Here is a 25,464-nt window from a genome sequence, read left to right as displayed (position 1 = left end):
TCCCTCAGTTTAGAAAAGAACCAACGCATTGATAGATGTAGCAATAGGGTAAATTTGAACGTTAACGTCTTGACATGTAGATATAATTAATTTGCCTTGATATTTAGCTTTCAGAGTTGTCTATCAACTAGAATTACGGGTCGCATTGTATTTCGAAAACCCTGAATACATTGTCCGAGAGTCATGAAGAAATATTTAAAACAATTATCGCGCCCCGTCTAAATAAAAAATGTCGTGCCAGGATTAGTTGTCCCCATGTTATGGTAATACCTGGCCAATTTAGCATAACTCTCCTTAGCCGATCCCATTAAATCCTCCAACGCATATTCTTTGGCCTTCCAGACTTTCTGGTAGCTGATGACTACTCCATACTCTCAATGAACGTCGTTAATGATGTTTGAAGGTCTATAGATCATCCGTGGGTTCTGATACTTGTGTATTATCTGTCGACCAATAAACCATGCTCGAGCTTGCATGTGATCATTTCGACAAATTCTCACTTTGCAAGTATGTTCTCATGCATATTTGCAAACTACAAAGCACTCATTCGTGTCCATCTTAGTCACTCTCAAGCGCCAATTACAATTGTCGTCAACACAGGTAACTGTCAACAATGACTTGGTTGATTTCTTTACCTTGAACTCAAAGTTATATTTTAATGTCATCCGGTGAACAGCTTCCTGCAAATCTTTCTTGGTTTCAAATAGTTGCTCGACATACAAATCCTCATCATCGGGAGCCACACACGAAGAATTGGAGGACGGTCCACTTGTTCCACCCCTTGAGCTCCCACCCCGCTCAGGTCTCTGTCGGGATAAAGCAATTAAATTTTCATTTGTAAAATCATTTATATTTTCGTTGTCCTCAACTGTCGACGAAATTCTGTACGTAATAGTGACTTCACGATCAGTAGCAACTGTCTCGAGAATAACCACATCATCTGCAGGAACTATCTCCACTGTCTCCCAAAAATCTCGGTCATTATTATCCCCTACATCTGAATCTTCGCGTTTACCTTCGACAATATCCTTCTTAACTAAAGTCACGCCAAGAACAGTTGGAGTTTTATGCATTTTATTCAATTCTAACAAATAATTTAATTCAGTATCATTAGTAACAAATATAGGTGGTATCGGAATGGACGAATCCTCATAACCATTGAATAAATATCTCAATTGCATATCGTACTGAGAAAAATCAACATTCAGCTTATTTTGCAAATCCTGGTACACTTCCGCATATGATGTACTCTCTGTTACGGGAATTGCAATACAATCACATACATCACTCGTCGATCTACATTCCCATCTATTATTTTCATTCAATTCGAAATCATTGAAATAACAGACCGGGATTATCATATCTGCATAACGATATAGAATTTTTAAATCAATTACAATAACAAAAATTTAGATATTTAATCAACTTGTAATTAAAATTATAAGATAATTGCCAAAACAGAAATTAATAATAAAAAAATTTGTAAAACAGTCGGGAAAAAATCCGACTATGGACTGTTTTACAGCCGACTGTCAGTCGGTTGTATTGTGAGAAATAGCCGACTAACAGTCGGCTATTGGCTGTTAGACATCCGACTGTCAAAAGATTGTCTAACAGCCGACTGTCGGCTTTGTCGACTAACAGCTGTTAGACAGTCGGCTTTTTGCTGTCTAACAGTTTTCGTTAATATCCCACAGTTAATCGCTGGACTGTTTATTTTGCGTATGACTTTTTATTTTTCTATGATTTTAAAGAAAAAAATTATAGATCTGTTAAAATTTTTTTTACTAACTATTGTGTTATTTAACTACTCAAAAGTACACTAATTTACTGAAATCGAAATTAAGCATGAGTAAAAATATACTTACCGAATTGAAGTAATTGATCTGAAAAAAATTTCTGGCTTTGGCTTTTGAAATTTTTTGATATTTTGAGATTCAAACAGATGAAAAATGAGAATTTTTCTGTGTTCGAAACTCGTTCTGAAGTTTTATAAGTGAGGAAGTGTTTTGTTTTTAACTATTAATTAAAAGGGTAATAATGTCTTTTAAATTATTCAATATTTTGTAATTACATAATATATTTAAGGTCTTTTCTGTCTTTTACCATTTAAGAGATTACTATGATAATTTTTAACATTTTAAAAATCAAATTGAAAATAAGGATGTTTGAGTTGGTCAATTTTAAAAGTAACCATAAAACAATTAACTCAGTGAATGAGGTTAGCCCGAATAGAGAGGATAGACAGCGTATGGCAAAAGAGAGCATAACCTCTCCTAGTTTCAATTTTCCGGCGAACATTGAAATGCAATAGCGGGCAGCTATAGTGAATGGTCGATCTGTAAAATGCCAAAATACAGTAGTAGTCGGCACTAGTGATGAAATAATATCAAGGAAATACAGATTTGTGTTGAGAAATGGCAGCCCTGGCTTACCATATATTCTCTTCTTCAGCACTTTTATCCCTGGGGTTCTACCATCTCAGCTGCGTCACCAGAAACCATCTCAAGTCCCCACGGGATTACGTAGCTAAACCCTACCATCCTCTCCCTTTCTCTTCTTCGTCAAATCGTCTGCTCAAGTATCTCCAGCTCTATTTGATCATCCTCTGTCTTTTCATTGCCTTGGTCAACCAGCTCCTCGTCTCCTCCGACGCCGATCCCCTCTTAAAGGGTCGGACCCCTGTTCACCGCTTCACCTCCCTCCAGGACGCCGCCGTTATCTTCTGCTTTCTCATTCTCTCTATTGCCCTCCTCCTCTCCGATGCCACCTCCCTTCTCCCTCTTCCGCCAGATCTCTTCTTTGCCATTGCATCCGTTATCTTCCTCCTCCAGTATTCTGTCTCCTCCGCCTCAGCCGCAGTCCAGACCTCCGATCTCCAGGCCAAGTGCGACTCCGTGGCCGCCTGCATATTTGCCCTTTCCTCCGCTCTGTGTCTTGTTCTTGCCTTCCAGCCCAGGCTGTTCGTCTTTGATGCCGCCCTGGGGGCATCCCTTTGCCTGCAGGGACTGTGGGCCCTACAGACTGGCCTCTCCCTCTACGTTGACGCCTTCATTCCCGAGGGCTGCCACAAGCTTCTCGACGTCGGCAGCGGAGTAGAGGGCTCAACCAAGTGCGATTTGGAAGATTCCAAGCTTAGGGCGGTGGCGATTCTGGATCTGGTGTTTGTGCTCCACGTGCTCCTTGTGCTCCTCATCTTCATGGCGGTGTATGCTGCCGTTGCCAGGACCGTTGGCATCCACAACAGATTCGGTTCTTACGAAACCTTGCCCACTGCTGCTGCTGATTCTAGCCACATTCAAATGAAGGCCATGACCGGCACTCAGTCATAAACTTCTTTCTCCATTCGTTCTCCTTGTCAAGATTTAGGTATCTTTAATCTCTTTCACATTTTTCTATATCCTCAGCCTTAGTTATGTATTGCACAATTGCCCGCTCTTTCTTTTCCATGTTAATTGAAACCTTGTAATCTCATGTGACTTCAAGGAAGTGTTGTGTGTACAAAGAAACAGAGCATTTGTGATGACATCTAATTGTTGTAGTTATTTATATTTCATAGTAAAACTCTTTTGGAAGGAGACACTATACTGTTATATCACTACTTATATTCATGTTTGCAGTAGTCAGTCAGTTGCTAGTTGATGATGCACTGCTTCTATTATTAGCTCTACCCTCATCTTTTTCCATACTTCTCTTTCTGGTTTCTATTTTTGATATTTCTCTTAACACCATGAGAGTGATGTGACCTTGCTCCCGCTGCTTTAAGAATAAAGTTTGCTAAATCTTCACTACGCTGCAATCATTGGTGACTAACAGTCTACAGACTGACGAGTGAATATGGATGTTAGTGAATTCCATTGATTTTGGGAATTGAATTCATTTCCTCTAGTTTGTACTTATATTGTTCTGTATTTGTGCCTTACCTAAAATATATTAGCTACCGTAATATGATTGTTTTCTAACATAAACATGTCCAGCATATGAAATTCTTTTGCTTGAAACTACATAAAGACGTATGATTATGGAATTGGAACATAAATACCAACAATGAAGCCCTGTATTTTGTAACTAATATTATTTCAAAGTTTCAATAACTAAGGGAATTCGTGATTAGATGGCAAGATGGGAGAGTGGTATGTTGTAAGCATGTATTAACTAGAGTTTACTCTATGATATTCACTTTTTGTAAGTACATTTTCTTTTGGTATTATATAAGAGTATTTGAACAATATCACTTCGTTCCTATATTTTTCCCATCCCTTTTGTCCTTTTCCTCATCACTTTCCCTTTTTTGTTTTTCTCCCCTTTCCCGCAAGGGAATTGGTATACTTGGACTATCTTTTCGTTGCTTCCTGTGATATTCTTGTACTACAATTACAACAGTTGGTGCCTTGCAATTCAAATTTAGAAAGAGAAGAGAACACTTGTTAAAGGCTAAAATGTATATTTAATCAGATTGTTGAAATGGAAGTTGTGAAATCAAAAGAATGATAATATTGGTTGGTACCTGATAGTAGGAAATCCCTAAAAAACAGTGTTGGGTCATAATGGTCCCTAGAATGGGACAAAGTACTCCCTCAGTAATTGCCCAAATATTTATGAATATTTAGAAAATTCTGCAATTTATCATTGTTTTTCTAAATTATAAGACCTATGAAAAGGATCTTTTCCTGTGAAAAGTAGGGTAAGGTGAAGAATAAAGAAAACTAACTTATTCACTTCCCCTTGGAGAAAATACATCTTTTTCTCTACCCTGTTTCTTACAAGCAAGAGGAGGGATTCGGATGGAGAGAGAATGAGTGGAAGAGACGACTAATTGATATATGTGCAAGTCGAGTGACATCAACACCCTCTAATTATTATTAATTTGGCCTTTTGGTTCGTTAGCTTCTTCGCCTCTTATAGTTTGAAATATAAAGAAATATTGGGCTTTTTCTCCATTTCTCTTTGCTTCCGTCTTTTATTTCTATTAAACAAGGAAATCCTTTTACTACCTTTTCTACTTTCCATCAGTTTTCTCTCTAACCATAGGCTAAGGTTATGATTATAAGCTTTCTACTCGTACTTGTGTTTGTGTAATTTGATGTTTATTATTTTTTTGTTAGTGATGACCCTCACAGTGATCTAGTAGTACAACCCTCTTTTGGACTACTATTTGTTTGAGCACTGTTTAAGATTACGCGAGTTTTGATATAAGCAATAGAGAAGAAGGTTAATTCCTTCCCCCTTCTCTTCTTTCATTATATAGCAAAACGAGAGTACATATACATATGTAAACTAGGTAATTATGGAAATATAATAAACTCTAGTAATACTCTTGCCTAATTCACGTGATTTACTTCCTTAACACCCCCTTCAAGTTGGAGCATATATATTATATAGGTCCAACTTGGAACAAAGAAACTTCAATTGATTACTATTCAACGACTTTGTAAACACATCAGCAAACTGGTCTACTGTCTTCACAAATATATATATATATATATATATATCACTCACAATTTTGTCCCGGATAAAGTGATAATCAACTTTAATATGTTTAGTCCTCTTATGGAAGATTGGATTGGACACAATATGTAAAGCAGTTTGATTATCACAAAACATTGGAATAGGAGTGGAAATGTGAGAAATTGATTTCTCGAAGAAAGTGCTACAACAATGAACTCACTAGTCGTGTGAGCCATCGCCCTATGTTTTACTTTTGCACCTACCCTTGCTATTATGGTTTGTTTCTTACTTTTCCAAGAGACAAGATTACCATCTAGAAAAATACAGAGCTTGTTTGATATAGATTTTAAGCCAATTGAAATCAATTTTTTGACCGTTATTTCACTATTCCAGTCTTCGTTTTTGAATTATTCTCTCACAGGTAGAACCCACTTTATTTCTAACGGTCAAAAAATCAATTAACCAAATCTGTGCCAAGCAAGCACTAAAAAACCGGTAGTGGATTGTCTATATGATGGGGATCCCGTCCAATCTGCATTTGTAAACCCTAAACCCTTCTATTCTGATACGTCCATTTGGTTTATACAATAATCCAAGACCTAGAGCCCTTTTCAAGTACCGAATAATACGCATCATAGCTTCCCAATGAAGAATTCAGAGAGCATCTAGGAATTGACTAATGACACTGCATAAGAAATATCTGATCGTGTGATGGTAAGATTATTTAATTTTCCAACTAAACGATGATATTTTCTTAGTTCTTCACACAACTCTCCTTCATACTTGAAAAGCTTCACATTAGGATCTATACGAGTATCAATTGGACGAGTTCTAAGACAACCTGTTTCACCTAATAGATCAAGTACATATTTTCTTTAAGATAAATTGATACATGCTTGTGACCTCATGACTTCAATACCCAAGAAGTATCGAAGCTTGCCTAGATCTTTGGTTTGAAAGTGTTTTTGTAGAAACTGTTTCAACCGGCCAATTCCATCTGCATTATCATCAGTGATAACAATATCATCTATATAAACTACAAGGATAACATAACTCGTACTAGTTTGTAAATGAAATACTGAATGATCTGTCTGACATCTCTGAAGATCAAATTCTAAAACCTTAGAAAACTTTCCAAACCATGTCCTTGGTGACTGCTTTAGCCCATATAGAGCATTTTTCAACCTACAAACATAGTTTTTGTACTCCCACTGAGCAACAAATTGGGTGCATCATCTGGTAGAGTAGAGCGCTGAATATGAGAGAATGTCTCTGTAAGATTAGGGAGTTCTTTTTCACCTAGTATTTGTGCTTGGACTGCTTCAAACTCTAGTGGAAGTTCAATAAGAAATTTAACAACATCGATATCTTCATGTTGTTTTTCCATAACCTTCAAATCAGTAAAAAGAGGCTGATGCACATTTCTTTTCTGACACATAGCCAAAGCTTATTATAATATTAGACAAGGCTGAAGGAGCTCTTCTCAAGCTCAAAACATTGCTTACATGTGTCAAGATTCAAGTAACATTTTCAGTTCCACAATGTATATGTTTGAGATGTTTCCAAATTTGCTCAGCTGTAGATATATAGAGACATGAAGACCCGATATGAGACTCAATACTACTGACCATAAGTCCAATGATGGCATTATTCTCATGATCCCACTGATCATTGAGAGTAGAATTAACTTTTGCAGAATCACTTTTCGAAGATTTGGCAGATGGCATTTCCAAATCAAGTGGTTAAATAGACCTTTACCATGCAAAAAGACTTCGACACACCTAGCCCAGTAAATTTAATTTTTTTTTCATTCAACTTTTTAGGTGTCATGGGTCCAACCAGGTTGAACGTCTTCGTCTTAGATGACATGATACAAACTAGTCCAATAATAATTAATGAAAATCAACAACCAATAAGACGACCAAGGCCCACACACAAAATAACCAATCCTATAATATCACCCAGCTTAAATTCTTATGATCCAAACTAAAATTATCAAACTCCAGCCTAAATAAATAGGCCCACCTTGAAAGTTGGCCCAACAGTGCAACAATAATAATTGCAGCCCACGACCGACTGAAATTGGGCCCAATAATACCAACAACAATGATTGCTGACCGAAATTTCAGCCCATGATTAATTGTCGCGACATTCGTCGGCGTCTATTGTTGAATTTGATCAATTGGGGACTGCTACTACTCGTTGGACAACGGAAATCACGAAGACACCAAACGCCGGTGACAGAACTACCAACACTTGGCAATAGAACCACATGGGACACAGACGACACCAACAACTGCTAGCAATGGACCATACGGAGCACCGATTACACAAAAGTTGCGACCTTAATCAACTATTCCATTGCTCCCAACCATGAAGGGTGAGATTATTACATGGGTGAAGACAAAACAGGGAAGAAGTTGGAAAAAGATAAAAAAAAAAAATTGTCGGGAGGAGAAGTGGCGGTAGAAAGTTTCAATCCGTAGATACAAGGCTCTGATACCATGTTTAAGATTACGTGACAATTTTGGTATAAGCAATAGAGAAGAAGGTTAATTTCTTCCCCCTTCTCTTCTTTCGTTATATAGAAAAACGAGAGTATATATACATATAGAAACTAGGTAATTATGGAAATGCAATAAAATCTAGTAATACTCTTGCCTACTTTACGTGATTTACTTCCTTAACAAGCACCTTGTTCAACTAGCGGAAACTATGGACAGAATTTCAGACCTTTCACATAGCTGTATTTAGCCGATATGCAGATCGAACTGATTTCATGGATGAATTAAGATTACTTGGTTAAAGATGAAATTCACCAGATTACTTGGTTTAGATGAAATTCTTAAGTTCAGTGCTTGTGTTGGAGGGGATGGAGAAAAAATGTGGTTTGCTATAGAGAAAGCTCAAGGTTTTACCTTGAAGAATTATTAATTTCTATAGGTTCTAGTTTAATGACTCTCATGCAGCCTAGAAAATAATGAAAATTCATCATATTTCATTGTCTCTTTCCGTTTCCCCCCTTTTAGGTAGTTTAGGTATCTATTTAGCTATTTGTTTCCCCTCTTTTGGGTAGTTTAGGTATCTATTTAGCTATTTGTTTCCCCTCTTTTGGGTAGTTTAGGTATCTATTTAGCTATTGCCTCTAAGGCTTAGGCTTGGGCCTTTACATGGAAAATCCTGAGTATAATTTTGTTCTGCAACATGGAGCCAGGACAATGTGGTAAACTTATTTTGATTATTGAACACCTGACCACATTTCCTCAATGTCTAGAAATTCTTGGGTCTTGAGAAGTTTTGGCATATCTTTCTTAGAAGTCCAGCCTTTTATGTTGTGGTTTCAAAAGTTGATTCTGCCAAGACCGACCAATCGCATTAACCTTTGAAGTTGACAATTCCAAATAGTTCTGTGCTGTTGAAGGTTAAATGACTAATTATTTTGTCAAACCTGAGCTAATGATTTCCCCATTGACCGTTGAAGCACTTAATTGAACTAAAGAAGTGAATTGGTAGTGTACCGGGACAACTCCTCAAGTGTTGAAGCACTTGAGCCAACTTTTCTCCTCTCCCAGTAAGCTACTCCAACTCAAAGTAGATGAAAATGCTAAGCCTCCATTTGGCAAATTTATAAATGGTTTATAAAATGATGTGAAGTGAAAATATTGGATGAAAAAGTTGACAGTATTTTAAACTGGCAAAAGATTGAGTGACGTATGATATTATGTAATCCATTTTGTAAAGAGTGATGTGCATGTACCAAAGTCCTTTAGAAATATGTACACGATAATTACTAGTTATGAATGTGTGGTTGATGTTAATGCTTGATTTTGACTGAATTTGTAAAGTATTTATAAATTACTATCCCAATGCAGTCTAAAACAAGTTGTCATTGTTTTTGCCCATGCAGGTTCGACCTTTTGCGTTGTCATAAGTTGGCATGAAATTTCCTGTGAGTTATCAATTCTAGATCATGTGAAATTTGATGAATCTAGACTTGACTCCAAAACATATCATCGAGAATTGAATTTAAAGTTATGCTAATAATTTTTATTGAAATTGAATCTCATGCACCCTTCTACTTGCATTCAAACCCAAGATCCCCAGGAGGGTGTGCATCCCACCTCTACACAAGGAAGAGGGTTGATCAATTTCGATTTGGCAGGGAAGTTGTTAATGTGGTAACAACTGTTGCTGTGTTGCACGAATCATATTATTATAGTTGTGCAAGAGTGTAAGCTTCATCTATACAAGTTTTTCTTTAGAATAGTTATATTTCTTATTTGCCAATGCGACAAGTCTTTTCCAAAGACTGAATTTGTTGATATAAAGTTTAGTCTCCTCCAAATGCTCGAAGGACATTGTAATTTTTTTTAAAAATTTTTATCAGTAAATGTGAATTATATTGATCAAAACCATGTACAAAAGCTCCGGGCATTCCGGGGCAAAAATTTAAAAAAACCTCGAGACCTAAAGTAATGAACTCCTAACTAATCAAAACATTTGGATACAAGGAAAACATAACTTTGTATACATTTGATTTAGTCGTACGAGTAGTACAATCAACATTCGGTTTGAGATCTTCAAAAATCAACTTGTTCCTTGCCATCGAAATATGGTAGACAGTGGTCAGAAGTGCAATATATTTCACCTTGCTATGTCAAGTAGTGTTTCGGCTCTCCTTTTTAATCCATTTCAATGGGCTTTGAAGTGTAGATATAGATTGCTTGAGACCCACCAATGTACGTATATTATCTCAAATTGATTGGTTGAAAAAACATTCAAAAAACAAGTGTGCCAAAGACTCACCTTTAAGTGTACAAAAGTTGCATCGGTTGTCTATTTGCAAGAAATCCAATCTATCCTTCGTCAACAGCTTTGACCTGATTGCTAACCATGCAATAAATGCGTGTTTTTGTGTCACAAAAGCATTCCAAACAGTTTTGGTCCATATAACCTTCACTCTCTTCGGTCTGAAGCACTCATATGCACCTGAAATGCTGAAACTGTTCAAAATTGTCCATTCGGCCAGCTTGTTAGAAGTTGTCAAAGTACTCTTTTCGATCCTAGTAATGTAAACTTTATCGAATGGCTTCTTCCACATCTGTTTTGCCACGTGTATCATTTTGTTTCCTGCCTTCATCGTGTAATTAGAGAAATTGAACGGGAAATAGAAAAACATGAACATCAATTCTATTTTTTCGGCTGGACACTTTCATCCCATTCTTTCTTTGTAGTTGATTTTGGGATGTTGAACGTTATTATAAAGTTAAAAGTAATCAAACATTAAAGCTTCTTGTTTAAAAATATTGTCATCCAACGTGACATCATCATACAAATCGACTTGATAGTTGCCTTGTGAACTTGATATGACAAAATACTCTTGCTCATGCATTAGATGTGCCTTGTAAACTGGCAGTTTTCTTTCACCTGATAAACAATAAAAATATAGAAGATAAAAAATGGAATTTTCTGATTCTTCTATAAATTATAATTTATATGAAACAAAAGGAGTACTATTAACTCATTCTTCCACGAGAAAAATAAATCCAGACTGTGGAATACTGATGCATCTTTTTTGTCTTGTTTATACCGCACTATCTTGGACCGAAAAACATAAGATGGCTACGTAGCAAATGTCAAAAGTTCTACTTTTTGTTTTGTCGTTCAAAATAAAAGAAAAAAATAAATTGCCCGTTCTCAAGAGTCTGCGCAAAATTTATTCTTAAAAATAAACAAAGAAAGAGGAAAGAAAGAGGAAAGAGTTCGACTGACAAGACTCGGCGGCTTCATCCGATTTCCAATACTTATATACGAGTTCCAACATAACTGCAAATAGTTCTTCTTCTTCTTGATTTTGGGGATAATTGCATCTGAGTGTCACCATTCACTATTATTAGACGCTTGATTATTTGATTCGTCAATATTCTGGCCATTAGATTGTTTATCTAACAGAGGGCTCTTTGCTTTTCTCAACGCCGGCCTTTCACGGTATGGTTTTGTCACACAGTCACTTTTTTGTTTATTTATGTAATAGCTCTGGTTTCCGATTTAGGGAGTTTTATTCTGAAAATTCCATTTTATTGATTCCTTTCAACATATATAGACTTTCAGCGTTATTTTATCTTGATGATATGCCTTTGCTGGATTGCAATATGAATTTCATGCACCCACAATTGGATCGAGAGAAATTCCTTTTGTTTTAAAACCCAGATGCCGGAGCTTCTCATTTTCTCCTCTTTTCGTCATTATTATCGATTTATCATGTTGATTTTGTCTTATTCGTTTCAATCTAATTTAGAGCTGACTCATGACTATTTCATTCTTGCCCAACTGTATGACCTCTCAATAACGAGCGCCATTATCGTGGTCCCTTGAAATCGGCAGCCAACGGGTCTGGTTATTTTCTATGCAGAACATGTCAGATGATTATGTAAATGGTTTTTTTTTTCCTTATTTATTTGTGTAGTAATTCTTGAATCTAGGAAACATACCTTGCCTCTCCCCTAGCACGTTTCTTTGCTTTGATATATTTTCATTAGTATTAAATTGATCGGTGGTCTTCATCTTGCCATCCATCTACTTCCCCGATCCTCCTACGACTACCATTTTTGATGAACTAGTTCCAGGCTTGAAGCTGGTAAATGACACTGTCTTTGATACAGGATTTCATGTTTATGATAAGTGGACTGCACAGCATCAATTATGGATGCAGTTGAATAGAACCATCAATTTCCAATATAATTTGTCTTCAACACATCATTTATCTATGGGCGAGTGGATAGTTGGAGCCTTCATCAACTTCTTCGGCAGCATTGCCATCAATTTTGGGACAAACCTTCTTAAATTGGGTCATGACGAGGTACATTAGGCAACCAGTTTTATCTCAAAATGATTGCAGACAAGTGTCTTAGTTTCTTCTACTTTTTCTGAAAGATCTTTACATTGAAACCTTGTTGCTTTTGTGCATTGAAATTTTAACCTTTTTTTGCCATTATGTTACAGTGTAGTCTATCTATCTATATTTTATTGAGTAAATTATTAGCTGGTTATCGAGCTCAGCTCATTTAAAATTCATTTGTAAATATCATCTTACTCTGCTTGCAACCATCTGATTCTTGGTTCGAATACTGGAATCCTCACGAGCTTATAAATAAGTTTTAAAAATGTACTACTAATTGCTTTGCAGCATTATCTTGTTGGTTCTCCCTTCCTCCCTACTTTCAACATGTACACACATAAAACATCAAAAGAAAGAATAATGATCACCCCCTTTTGCATGTTGCAAATATTCACGGTTCTCTTTATTGCCTGCCTTTATGAGTGAATAATTTGCAGAGAGAGAGACATTCAATGCTTAGCAGTGATGAGACGAATGGGAAGACCATTATGAAGCCCATAATTTACTTCCAGGCTTGGAGAATTGGTAACTGCAGTTGCAGATTGCTTCTTTGCATTCAATAGTTGCAATAAAATCTTTAATCATACAGAAAATTGCAATGCTTTTGGATGCAGGCATTCTTTTTTTCATTATCGGAAATTGTCTTAACTTCATTTCCTTTGGATATGCTGCCCAGGTCAGTATGATGTAGATAAAGTGCTTTCCGGCATCAATAATTTTGGCAGATATTTGATCATCTATATGTTCATCCTTTTTCCTTTCTGTCTTTAATCGTCTAGTCACTTTCGTATCTCAATTGCTTTGTGCAGTCCCTTCTTGCAGCTCTAGGATCTATTCAATTTGTGTCAAACATCGCCTTTGCCTACTTCGTGTTAAATAAAACTGTGACTGTTAAGTATGTTCATCAGTTCGTGTCTAAATTCTTAAATTTTGTCATTTCTCCAGAATTCTGTTCGTTATGTTTTTCATGACTTTCTAGGCTACTAATATCATGGGCTTTCGGTCTTTTACAGGGTACTCGTGGCCACAGCCTTTATTGTTCTTGGAAACATCTTCCTTGTTGCTTTCGGAAACCACCAATCACCTGGTATGTCACAAGGTTTTGCGGTTTCACTTTCTCAGAGCACTGTTTGTGCCATACATTACTTTCTAAATGTTTTTTTTCAAAATAGCAATGCTCAAAATTTATTAAGAGGTAACCAAGTTATTGAGAGGAAACATGTTTGTGAGGATGGAGTTTTAGAAATTGGTTATATGATATTAAAGATTGCAAATTTTTCCTTTTCATACTATCCACCGTAAAATATGGACACTTGTACTTGAACCACTTTCTAGTTGTGGAAAATCTTTCACTTTAGCATCACATATGAACTGTTCAGCAACATCTTTGTCTTCATGGAGTGTATTATCTTCCACTCATAATTTTCAAATAGTTGCTATAGCCCGTGATAGAAGGGAATTACGCTACACAGCATGCTGTATTTTATGATGTTGATCTAACTTGGGTGCCTCGTGTCATTAATTGAGGTACCATATGATCATTGAAATCTTTATGCCTTGAAAAGCTCATAATGAACTTGTTGATTACCTAGAGAAAATTGCACACCCAATTGATCTGGAAAAGTGTCACTTATAACTGAATATTCCATTATAACAGTAGTTTAAGATTTTAATTCTTGAAGAGAAGCTTACCTCTTAAACTTCAAATAGCCTTTGAATTTACTCAAAGAAAAAGATTTTTTGTTAACTAATTATATATTTTTAATGGAAATAAAACAGATACCCTTTACCATTTAATCTATACCGCCCAACTGTTCCAAGTTCAACATAGAACCCTTGCTTGCCTTTTGGAACATTTTAAATCAGATCATTCATTTTCTCAAATTGTTTGATAGGACAAAAAAGATGTACTAGTGCTTTGTATAGTTATTTGCTAGTCTAGTATATTTTTAAAAGAACAAAGACTTTGAACTGAAAACTAAGTGCGTACTGGCTACCATATTCTACATAATGCCGAATGTCCAACCATGGAAATTTGTACAGGGAAGTGCCCCATGCTTCATCTGATGCTTCTTCCTTAGAAGTATCATGTCAGTACATGGGCTCATGCCCCCAACTTTTAGTTACCATTAATGTATATTGTACCTGTTTTAAATTAAAACTGTATGATTTTTGGGCAATTGATAAGTTTGTATATCCTTTCCTTCTTCACAGTTTACACTCCAGAGCAATTGGCAGAGAAGTATGGAAACACTACATTCCTGATTTATTGTTTAATTTTGGTTTTGATTGTTGGCTTGCATCACTCAGTATATAGGTGAGGTATAATTTTGGTAATGTTCCAAAGAATGGTAGCTGAGTGAATCATTTTACTAATCTCTCCATAAATTCTTTCTTGGCCCAATAACCAATCCGCTATATTTCCCCTCATTGCAATCACATCTTTAAATGCAGGAGAGGAGAATTGCTGTTCACTATCCCCGGAAATGACATTCAGCCTTACTGGCACATGCTTCTTCCACTTTCTTATGCTATTGTTTCAGGTGCTGTGGGATCATGTTCAGTATTGTTTGCAAAGTCTCTGTAAGTAGTCTGTATGGTTTTGTCGTCACTTTGTTGTAAATATGTATGGAGCACATTAGTTTATGATGCTCTTCCATTCTCACTCTTGCAGCTCAAACTTGCTAAGATTGTCCATTTCAAGTGCCTATCAGTTGCATAGCTGGTTCACTTACTCCATCCTTATATCATTTCTTAGTACAGCTGGATTTTGGGTAAAAATGAACACTTACATCTAATTCTTTGCCATCTAGTGGTGGGAGAAGTTTAAATTTTACAAGAGATATTGAATCATGTTAAATTCTGATATTGTTTGGCAACATGTCTGCAGATGGCAAGGTTGAATGAAGGACTATCGCTTTTTGATGCGATGCTCATTGTTCCTATGTTCCAGATTGCTTGGACATTTTTCTCCATTTGTACAGGATTTGTATATTTCCAGGAATATCAGGTGCTCCCTCATGCCACTCCCTTTCTTGAATTTCACACCTGGTTTTTTCAATTTCTAGTGACTCCATGCCATTGAATATTATCTGCTTTGCTGACCTATTGTTGCTGGTTGACAGTAGGTGTAGGGTGTTTATTTCTTATTCCTTCTAAGAGTAACAATTTGTGTTTTTGTTGATTGCTAAACCTTTAAGTTCAGTGTAACATAAGTTTTAGTTCTCAACTTAATATGGTAAACTTATTTCTCCAAATACTGTTCAACTTAGTCCTCCAGAGGTCAAAGGTTTATCCTCAACTATATGTCCCATTGGATGGATGGTATAATTTTAATTCTTTTACTTGTTCAGTTCATGCTTTGACAAGAAAATGTTGTGTGGTTTCTTAAAGAACCAATACTGATACAGTTGCCGCTCGAGAATGTCTTTTCTGTGGGTTGCTGTGAGTGGCACACACTTGGCATCCCTATTTCTCCGTTGATGTCTAAATGCAAAAGTTACTTCATTTTCTACTCACGATGTTACCAGTGATTTTTTGCTTTTTCGCCTCGAGTTGATAATAATACGCTGAACTATTTTGAATGCTATTCGTGCAGGTGTTTGACGCATTACGAACCACAATGTTCATACTAGGAATGATTTCAGTATTTATAGGCATTTCTTTATTGGCACCTGATGAATCAAAAGGTATGTTTGGAAAGAGTTCCTTTTGCATTCTTCTTGCGCATGGGGAAAATATGGGAACTAATTTGGAAAATCCTTTTAGGCTGGGAAATCAAGGATACAGCACCGGCTTCTATTCCTTCAAGTCTTCCTAATGACATGGACAGGTATGATACAACATATATTGGTTTAGGTGAAAAATTATTCACTAACAAAAATCTAAAATTATACAATTTGACTATGTAATCACATCTTTAATCTTATTTTAAGTTGTTAAAAGATAAATTGTTTTGTTAATAACAGCTTCCCCTAGTTCATAAAAAAGAAATAAAAAAATAACAGCTCCCCCTTTCCCTTAACTACGTGTCTTTATATCCTGGGAAATATAATTTTGTTCCACTTGATTGTCCCTCATCTGGACTTGGTGTGCAATAATACAGGCTGGTCACGCCTGCTGACGATTCACAAATTAAAGATATGAGATCACTTGCACGGGTGATGCAGATTAAGGCTGCAAACTTGATGGTCAAGGCAAAGGTGATGTTTGCTGACTCGCTAGTTTTATCTACCGAATTTTAACTTGGAAATATAAATTTTGGGAAATTTTGGTTTCTGTGCAGACTGCTTGTTCATTGTCACTTGGTTTGGGAGAAGATTCAATGCATGCATCTTCTGTTTTTGTGATGCCCATGGCTTCATCAAAAATAACGGGTTTTAGGGGAAGTAATCTCGATCGGACAAAGTTATTCTCCCTGAGAGGCCCAAGTTGGAGTATGGTTGCAGTAGAAGAGGATGATGATGAAATCTCTGAAAAGTAGTTTGATACGGCTTCTAAGCTCCCTTGGAGTCTCAATTAAAGTTGGGATTAGCGGGGGGGACAACATATTCCCACGGATGTCTTCTGAAAAATCTGTTCTCGACCACTATTATTCTATATATATAGAGATATTTCCACTTTTGCTTTTTAACATTCATTAGTATCTCTTGTTATTCTACAACTTGTTTGGTTTACTGGAATAGCGAATGGTGTATTTAGTCTGGTTCTGTTGTATATGGTATAAATCAATTAATTGTAACACCTTGAAAATTTTTACGTATTTTAAAACAAGAGTGACTAACTTTTATTGTGTGATCTTTGACGCCTTAGTCTTGTTGATCACAGTGGAGCATAAGATTGTTTGATCGCTCCATCCTTTTATTTTATTTTGTTCAGGCTAAATATTTAAGTATTGTAGGAGAGAAAAAAAATGTGCATCAATATTGGCTTGTTGGGTAGTTTGTATTGAATGAATTACCATGGACTCGAGCAATATTTATTTTGGATGAGTTAAGTACAAGTTATTAAAGTTGAAAGATATTACCTTAATTTGTGGATTCAGTTAATTATGATTTAAATTTTCTATTGCACGTATGATAATTCTATTGGTAAGTACGTTTTGTGTACTTATTTGAACCACATTACTAACCTTTTATATTGTCAAATGCGTTGATCTCCACTTAACATAGATTAATTTTCTCTTATTTTAGTGTTGGACTCGTTTCATAGTAATTGAAAAAGAAAGAAGGATCAATTGGCTAGTGCATGCAATGTTTGGGATCAAATTCCACATTTAGGAATTAAAGGAGTTGAATTGAAAGAAAAAAAGGACAAGGGCTGCAAAAATATATGGACTTAAGGATTAATTTGCATTAATTTAAAGAATCGGGCCTTGGAACAGAAACTTGAGGATGAAGTCAAACTCCAATTTGCATGATTCTGGAAGTGGAAAGAAATTCTGAGGAGATTGGATTAGGTTTAGTACCGGGACCGATTCGAAATCGGGCGGTGCTGGGCGGATATCTTGTCCAGTTTGAGTATCCGTTTATTTTTTTAATAGTTTTTATAATTCATTTTATTGTTCACATTCATTCAAGTAAGATTATAATTATTAAATTTTTAATAAATTAATTTATTTTTAAAAGTTAAATTATTCGAATATATTTGGTAAACTAAGTTTTTTATTATTTACATATTTCTTAAATAATCTTAGTTATTGTCCACATTCATTCAAGTAAGAATATAATTATTAATTTTTTAATAAATTAATTTATTTTTACAAGTTAAATTATTCGAATATATTTTTGGTAAACAGAGTTTTTATTATTACATATTTCTTAAATAATCTTAGTTGCCATATTCTATTATAATTAATGAAATTTCGCGGAGTTTTTCAATTGAATTCTTCAAAAAAAAAAAAAAAAAAAAAAAATTAAACTAGTGGGGGGAGGGTAGCGCCCCTGTTATTCGTACTTGCCCTGTACCTATCTCAAGGTGAAATTTCTCATCTCGTACCCAACCCGATTACCTGCGGGGGTTTTTTAAATTAAATTTTTAAAAAAAAAAAAAAAAAAAAAAAATTAAACTAGTGGGGGGAGGGTAGCGCCCCTGTTATTCGTACTTGCCCTGTACCTATCTCAAGGTGAAATTTCTCATCTCGTACCCAACCCGATTACCTGATTAAGTAGGAAGGGGAATTTCATCTCGAGATAAGTACAGGGCCTGTATGAGTAACAGGGCATTGCCCTCTCTCTCTCGTTTAATTTTTTTTATGCGAAACATACATTGATTCTTAATTATCAAAAACAGACAATCTACAATCAAGAATAAAAAAAGAATTCAAGAATTCAAAAATGCATAATTAAGAATCAAGGTATGTTCCGCATAATTATTTTTTTTGGTGATTTGATATGGAGATCTTGACAATTATGTGAAGTTTATAAAGTTTAAATTTCATAAATATTCAACAATTTCGTCAATTTCTTGATGATGTCATTTACACTTTATTTATTTAATTCTAAAATTATAAGTGGCTATGTAATTTCATTACTAGGTTTTTGATGATATCTTATATTATGAAACTTTAAATTTTATGTCTTGCTTTTGACATTAAAGCATATTTTTAGTTTGAATAATTATAATGAGATTCTACTTTCTTTACAATTACTTGATTACTAAATGTATGAATCTCGTGACTTATTTTACTTTCGAGGATTGAAAATAAGTTAGACATAGTCATAAATGTCATAAAGTTCGATAGAAATAGAAATATATCACTATGGTTTACTTGATCTTTAAGTATTCATAAATTTTTAATTCATTTTTATATTTTCACATTCGTCATAGAAATATTGTCGGGTCATATGTAAGTATATGTTTAATTCTACTTGAGAGATTGTTAAACAAGTTAGACATATTGGTTTTCATAATTGAATCGTGTTGTAAAATTTATAAGTTTCGGGTTTAAAGGGAATTGATATAAGGAGATTCGGAATCCTAGGATGTTTTTATCATCATAATTTTATAAAACTTGCATTTAATTATATTCTTGCATTGATTTTAATTAATTTAGATCTTGATTCTATACGTAATTTAAGTGATTACAATTTAACTACAGAAAAATCATAAGTTTTCATTGTTTCAATTAGGCGAAATTAATTTGAATTTAAACTAGTACAATCTCTGTATGTATGATACTTGGACTTAAAATCTATCTTTGTGGTAATTAAAACAAATAGTAATTTTTGTGACCTGTTTTTGGCATTGTTGTCAGGGATTTTATTTGAGTTTAATTTCATTTATTTTGACACTAATTTGAAATTTTTGATTTTATTTTATTTTTCTATCAATTTACTTCAATGCTTCCATTTTCTTTATTTCAGGTATTTTATGCGAAATTTGGGAGACAATGAACTAATACTAGCTAATCAGAAAATTGAACGTATTTTTCATTGTAAGTAAAGAGAAGCCCTTGAATGGTGAGATTCATAGCATATTGCTAGTATTACTACTTGAAATGAATTGGCTAATGTACCAAATTCTTCTCATCGGCAATGATTGAGAAGTTGAAGCGTGACATATCTATATTTTGATAGGAGAAAATCGAATCCTTTGTTGAGGCTTGGACCAAATTTAAAAACATGTTTCGAAAGTGCCATCACACGGCATCAGTAAAGGGCTCGAGATCCAATATTTATATCCAAGTCTATTTCCATTTTATAAGAGCATGGTGGACTCTTCATCCAATGACTCTTTATCCATGAAAATAATTGATGAATCCTTGAAATGGTTTGAGTGGCTATTACTATAGCCATCTGCGCCTCTGAGCGGGTTGTTTACAAGAAGGTACGAGAGGTATACAAGGTGGACACTTATACAACGTTATATGTAAAAATGGACTTTTTGGTTCATAAGGTTGAGAGCATGTCATAGTCAGCCAATGCAGTATAGGCCAAACGAGCAAGTTGTAATGAATATGGGATAGATTACAACACAACGCATTAGCCAGCCAATTCTCGCACAAGACACTGAACAAGTTGATTATATAAAAAGGGATCAGAGCTAGCGAATAATCCATATTCTGACATCTATAACCCTGGTTAGAGTTAATAGCCAAATTCTCTTGGAATGATCACAATCCTGATAGGCCACTTGGTTATCAGATTCAGCAAGTAGAGAAGAGATGTTTGGTAAATTCATGAAAAAAAAGGATTACATCTCTTTAGAATTGAAGTGCAATAATTAAAAACTTGAAGTCTTAGATGGGATAGATGGCATATGCTATATCAGGCAGAGCACCGGGTACGTTACCAAGTAATACAGAAGTTAATCCCAAGGAGCATGTCAAAGCAATTACTATCAGAAATGGGGTCCAATTACTTGAGATTTAAGTAAAGAGACTAGTTGCAAATGAAAAAAATGTGCCTTCTACTGATGAAGAGCATGTGGAATAGACTGAATAGACAATAGAAACATTTGCCAAAGAGAGTTCAGATACTCCACAGGTCTTAACGAGCCTCTAATTCCACTTCTTCAGAGTTTGCAAAAGCACAAGTTAGACAAACAATATACAAAATTCCTTGAGGTTTTCAAGAAGTTTCACATCGACATTTCCTTTTTACTAATGTACTTATTCAGATACCTAGTTATGCCAAATTCTTAAAGGATATTGGTGTATGCTGTCGTAGGCACTCCAAATTAAAATCTATATTTCTTAAAATTAATGTACTAGTGGAAGTAAGGGATGATCCCACGAAGAGTGATTAATTTACTTTTTGATGCACTATTAACTAAAATGGGGGGTTTTGGTTTTCTTGAAATAATACAAATCACCAAATTAAATATAAGCAATAAAACAAACTTTGATCTAAGTTAACATCCAACATTGGAAATTAATAATTTGTCATTGATCCACAAATAATCATCAATTCAAAATTGTAGCATTCATTGTGAAAAATAAATTTTCCGTTCGAAACAATTTTTCTATTTCTCCTTAGTTTTAATTAATTAAAAACAAGCGATCTAATTAATCCTCATTATCAAACAATCATAGACAAGAGCAAGAATTTAATTTAATAATGAGTTTGCGAATTAAAGAAATCAATGAACTAGATAACACAAGCCAAGCGTTTGCATTTAACCTAGATAAATCTTCTCTCTAAGATTTAATAATTTCCAACCAGCAAATTATCAATCTTAGTTGTTTCATAAGTTAACCAATCAACAATTACAATTTTGAAATTCAACTTAGCTATAGATTATTGAGATTAATAACCTAGTGTGCACTCTAGAAATCAAACAAAAACAATCATAAAAATAATTGCAGAAGAAGATTTAATACTAAGCATAAGAATTAATCAATAAAAATCAGGTGGATCTCACAGTTTAATTGTTCCAAGGTTTCCATCTCCTTCGATCAAGCAAAAGTAATTAGTTGCACATCATAGATCTTGAGCACAAAGAGGCAAAAATAGGGTTGGGGCGTTCTCTCTGTTTTGGACAAGATTTGGGGGCCTATATATGATTTACAAGATTTGTTTCCATTAGTATTTGATTCAATTTAGGAAACCAAAAATCATGTGTCAAAAATGAACTATGTGAACACATAGTTATTGCAGCCCAATAGTTCTCTAAAGGTCAGAATGCGACCGTATTGGTTTTGAACTATGCGACCGCATAGAACAACCGTTTTCCCGCTGGATAGCATTCAGTATTTTGATTGTAACTTTCTTTTCTGATGTCCAATTGAAGTGATTCAAAGTGTGTTGGAAAGATAATCAAAGGCCTACAAATTCTCTTTAGATTTCATCTTCCAATTCGATCCTTTACTATGTTAAAAATGGGTCCCAATATGATGTTGAAAACTGGTGCATAACCTTTTCGATTGAAAATTGATGTGTGATTATACTTTGATTGTATTTCATCCCTTTGAATTATTTCCTCATCCACTTTACCTCTAACACACTTGAATCTTCATCCCATTTCTCGTCTCATCTAGGGATTATTTGCAACTTGGTCCCTGAGTTTTCACCTTATCTTTTCTTGGCCTCTTTTTCTTGTTTTCCTTCTTCCAACACTTTAAGTCTTCAATCAATTGACCTCCAAATCTTTCACTCCTTCATTTCGCCTTTCGATTCAACTTCTGGATATTTTCATTTTAGTCCTTGAACTTTTGATTTCTTTCATTTAGGTCCTTTTTCACTCTTTCCTTCTATTTTATGATATGATCATCCAAATGCAACCTAAATCACAATATAAGGGTAATTAGCATATTTAGGTGTTAATTAGTGATAAAAATGCAAGAATTAATGGATGTAAATCATGACATTTTATGTCTTATCAGATATTTTATCTAACAAACGCAAGCTCGACAAACATGAGACAGTGATGTTGATCAATGAGTGTAGCGCCATAATACAGAATAAGCTACCTCCAAAATCAAAAGATTTGAAAAATTTTATAGTACATTGCACTAAAGGCCAATATTATTTTGATAAAGCTTTGTGTGATTTAGGTACATGCATTAACTTGATGCCATTATTTGTTTTTGGGAAACTAGGTTTGGAAGAGGCTAAAGTAACTATATTAACTATATAGCTAGTAGATCGTCTATCACACATCTAAGAGGAATAATTTAAGATGTCCTGGTGAAAGTGGAAAAATTCACCTTTCCAGTTGAATTTCTTATTTTTGAAATGTAGGAAGATAGGGATGGTCTACTTATTAGGTCAAATATATCTAGCCATTGGTAGAGCTCTATAAATGTACAGAAGGTCATTTGATTCTTAGGCCTAGTGAAGAGGAGGTCGTATTTAATGTATTCTAGACCATGAAATATGTACTGAGTTTGACAGTTATATTCAGATCGATGTGATTATTAGGATAGCTCGTGTCACTTTTTAGTTGCATAATTCATCTGACCATATGAGGCATGCATTTTGCATTCTCAATCCAGTCATTCTAACTCTAATGAGATTGAGATATGTGCAAGATATTTTGAAGCTAATCGTCCATATAGGCGTAGACCACATTTTAGGAAGTTTGGCATAGGTCATAGAAATCCTTTGCCATCAATTCTACAAGCCCTTAAGTTAGAGCACAAGTAGTTATTACCTCATCTCTGTTATGCTTACTTGGGTGAATTTTCTAAATTGCTGGTCATTATTATAAACTCTATCAGTGAGCTTGGAGAAGAGAGATTGCAGTGGGTATTCGAAGAAAATAAGACAGCGATTGGATGGTCTATTGCTGACATCAGAGGAATTAGCCCTACACTTTTCATGCATAAAGTTCTTATGCAGGATAATTTTCGACCAAGTATAAACAGCTAGAAGAGAGTCAATTTGAATATGAAAGAGAAAGTCAGAGTAGAGGTGTCAAAGGTTTTTTATGCAGGGATCATCTATTATACCTTAGACAGTGCACATAACAGTTCTGTTCAAGTTGTGCCAAAAAAGAAGAGGTATAATAGTGGTACAAAAAGGGAAGAATGAATTAATTCCCACCATAACTATAATGGGATATAGAGTTTGCGTTGATTATCGCAAACTTAACATTGCTACTTGCAAGGATCACTTTTTCATTCTCTTTATAGATAAGATGTTAGAGAGGTTAGTAGGTCACTCGAATTAGTGCTTACTTGATGGATACTCTAGTTATAATTAGATTTCAATAGTGCCCGAGAAACATGAGAATATTACTTTTACCTATCCCTATGGTACCTTTACTTATCGCAGGATGCTGTTTGGTCTATATAATGCTTCCATTACTTTCAGTGTTGCACGAAAGCTATCTTCTTTAATATGGTGGAGTAATTCATAGAAGTCTTTATGGATAACTTCTTGGTTTTTGACTCTTTGTTTGATGAGTGTCTCGTGCACTTAAAATTGGTCTTGTAGCAGTATAAGGAAACAAATCTGATACTAAACTGGGAAAAGTATCACTTCATGGTACATGAGGGTATCATGTTGGGACATCGAATTTCAGCTGAAGGGATTGAAGTGGACAAGGCAAAGATTCAGGATATTGGGAAATTACCACCACCTACCTTAGTTAAGATAGTTCCTAGTTTCATTGGTCACATTAGGTTTTAACGCTTTATCTTGGACTTCTCTAAGATTACTATACCGTTGTGTAATATGCTAGTCAAAGATATTCTTTTTGACTTCTCTAAAGAGTGTTTATTAGCTTTCAACACTCCAACAGAAAAGTTAATTTAAGCACCAGTAATAGTTGCACCAGATTGGAGTTTAACCTTTGAAATGATGTGTGAATGTAAGTGACCACTTAATGGAAATCGTATTGGAATAGTACAGGGATAAAAATTTTCATGTGATCTACTATGCAAGCAAGACATTGAATGACGCACAACTGAACTGCGCTACCACTAAGAAGGAACTTCTAGCAGTAGTCTGTCTTTGATAAATTTTGACCATATCTAGTTGGATCATAAGTAATAGTCTACATAGACCATGCGACTTTAAAGTATCGGATGACAAAGAAAGATGCAAAACCAAGACTGATTAGATATGTACTACTTTTGAAATAATTCGATTTGGAGATAAGAAATAAGATGTAGCTAACCAATTATCTTACTTGAGCATGGAGAGCAGGAAAAATCAGTGGATATAAATTATATCTTTCCAGATGAATAGATCTTTAATGTGGATGATGCATAATGGTATGCAAATATTATGAATTATTTGGTCAAATCTATCATTCCATCAGATTATTCAAGTCATCAAAAGAAGACATTCTTTTTTGACTTAAAGTACTATTTTTGGAAGGACCATATTAACTACAGATGGGGTTTAGATTAGAATATTAAGGGGTGTGTTCCTAAAGAAGAGGTCCATCAAATACTCGAGCAATGTCATTCATTTGCATATGCTGGACACTTCGATGCTTCAAAGACAACTGTAAAAACTTAACAATTTGAATTCTACTGACTTTCAATGTTCAGAGATACTTATATTTTCATGAAGAGGCGTGATAGATGTCAACTTACAAGCTAGAAAGAATGAAATGCATTTAAATAATATACTTGAGGTAAAGCTATTTGAAAAATTGACTTCATGGAACCATTTTTCCTTTTTCTCATATCAATATATTTTTATTGCAGTTGAGTATGTCTCTAA

The 25,464-nt window shown here is 34.8% G+C and overlaps 2 protein-coding genes across 3 annotated transcripts; both read left to right on the top strand.

Annotated features, from left to right (window-relative positions):
• Positions 1-2,214: 2,214 nt before the first annotated feature.
• On the top strand, positions 2,215-9,714 carry LOC111368091. The gene is made up of 2 exons (XM_022989285.1): positions 2,215-3,369; positions 9,356-9,714. Exon 1 carries the CDS (start codon positions 2,418-2,420, stop codon positions 3,330-3,332), a length of 915 nt encoding a protein of 304 aa, XP_022845053.1. The 5' UTR covers positions 2,215-2,417; the 3' UTR covers positions 3,333-3,369; positions 9,356-9,714.
• A 1,402-nt stretch (positions 9,715-11,116) lies between these two features.
• LOC111368090 (probable magnesium transporter NIPA8) lies at positions 11,117-17,145 on the top strand. 2 transcript variants are annotated; one of them, XM_022989284.1, is made up of 14 exons: positions 11,117-11,436; positions 12,111-12,307; positions 12,784-12,871; positions 12,961-13,022; positions 13,156-13,241; positions 13,360-13,433; positions 14,561-14,588; positions 14,801-14,929; positions 15,021-15,120; positions 15,237-15,356; positions 15,945-16,035; positions 16,115-16,178; positions 16,452-16,548; positions 16,632-17,145. In XM_022989284.1, the coding sequence occupies exons 2-14, from the start codon at positions 12,155-12,157 to the stop codon at positions 16,827-16,829; spliced, it is 1,290 nt and encodes a 429-aa protein (XP_022845052.1). In that variant the 5' UTR covers positions 11,117-11,436; positions 12,111-12,154; the 3' UTR covers positions 16,830-17,145. The 2 variants fall into 2 exon arrangements, with proteins under 2 accessions (XP_022845052.1, XP_022845051.1); XM_022989283.1 differs by having other exon boundaries at positions 11,118-11,436; positions 14,561-14,663.
• Positions 17,146-25,464: the final 8,319 nt, after the last annotated feature.

The sequence above is a fragment of the Olea europaea genome, chromosome 18, assembly GCF_002742605.1.
Source record: "Olea europaea var. sylvestris chromosome 18, O_europaea_v1, whole genome shotgun sequence".
Lineage (NCBI taxonomy): Eukaryota > Viridiplantae > Streptophyta > Magnoliopsida > Lamiales > Oleaceae > Olea > Olea europaea.
Note: the sequence above shows the minus strand (reverse complement) of the source record. Positions and strands in the feature narration are given on the sequence as shown.

Bases quoted from the DNA above. Each gene is read 5' to 3' on its own strand.
- LOC111368090 (XM_022989283.1), top strand. From the start codon at position 12,155: ATGCAGTTGAATAGAACCATCAATTTCCAATATAATTTGTCTTCAACA. The intron at 16,036-16,114 runs GTATGTTTGGAA...AAATCCTTTTAG, and splicing joins GGCACCTGATGAATCAAAAG to GCTGGGAAATCAAGGATACA. The intron at 16,179-16,451 runs GTATGATACAAC...GCAATAATACAG, and splicing joins CTTCCTAATGACATGGACAG to GCTGGTCACGCCTGCTGACG.
- LOC111368091 (XM_022989285.1), top strand. From the start codon at position 2,418: ATGGCAGCCCTGGCTTACCATATATTCTCTTCTTCAGCACTTTTATCC.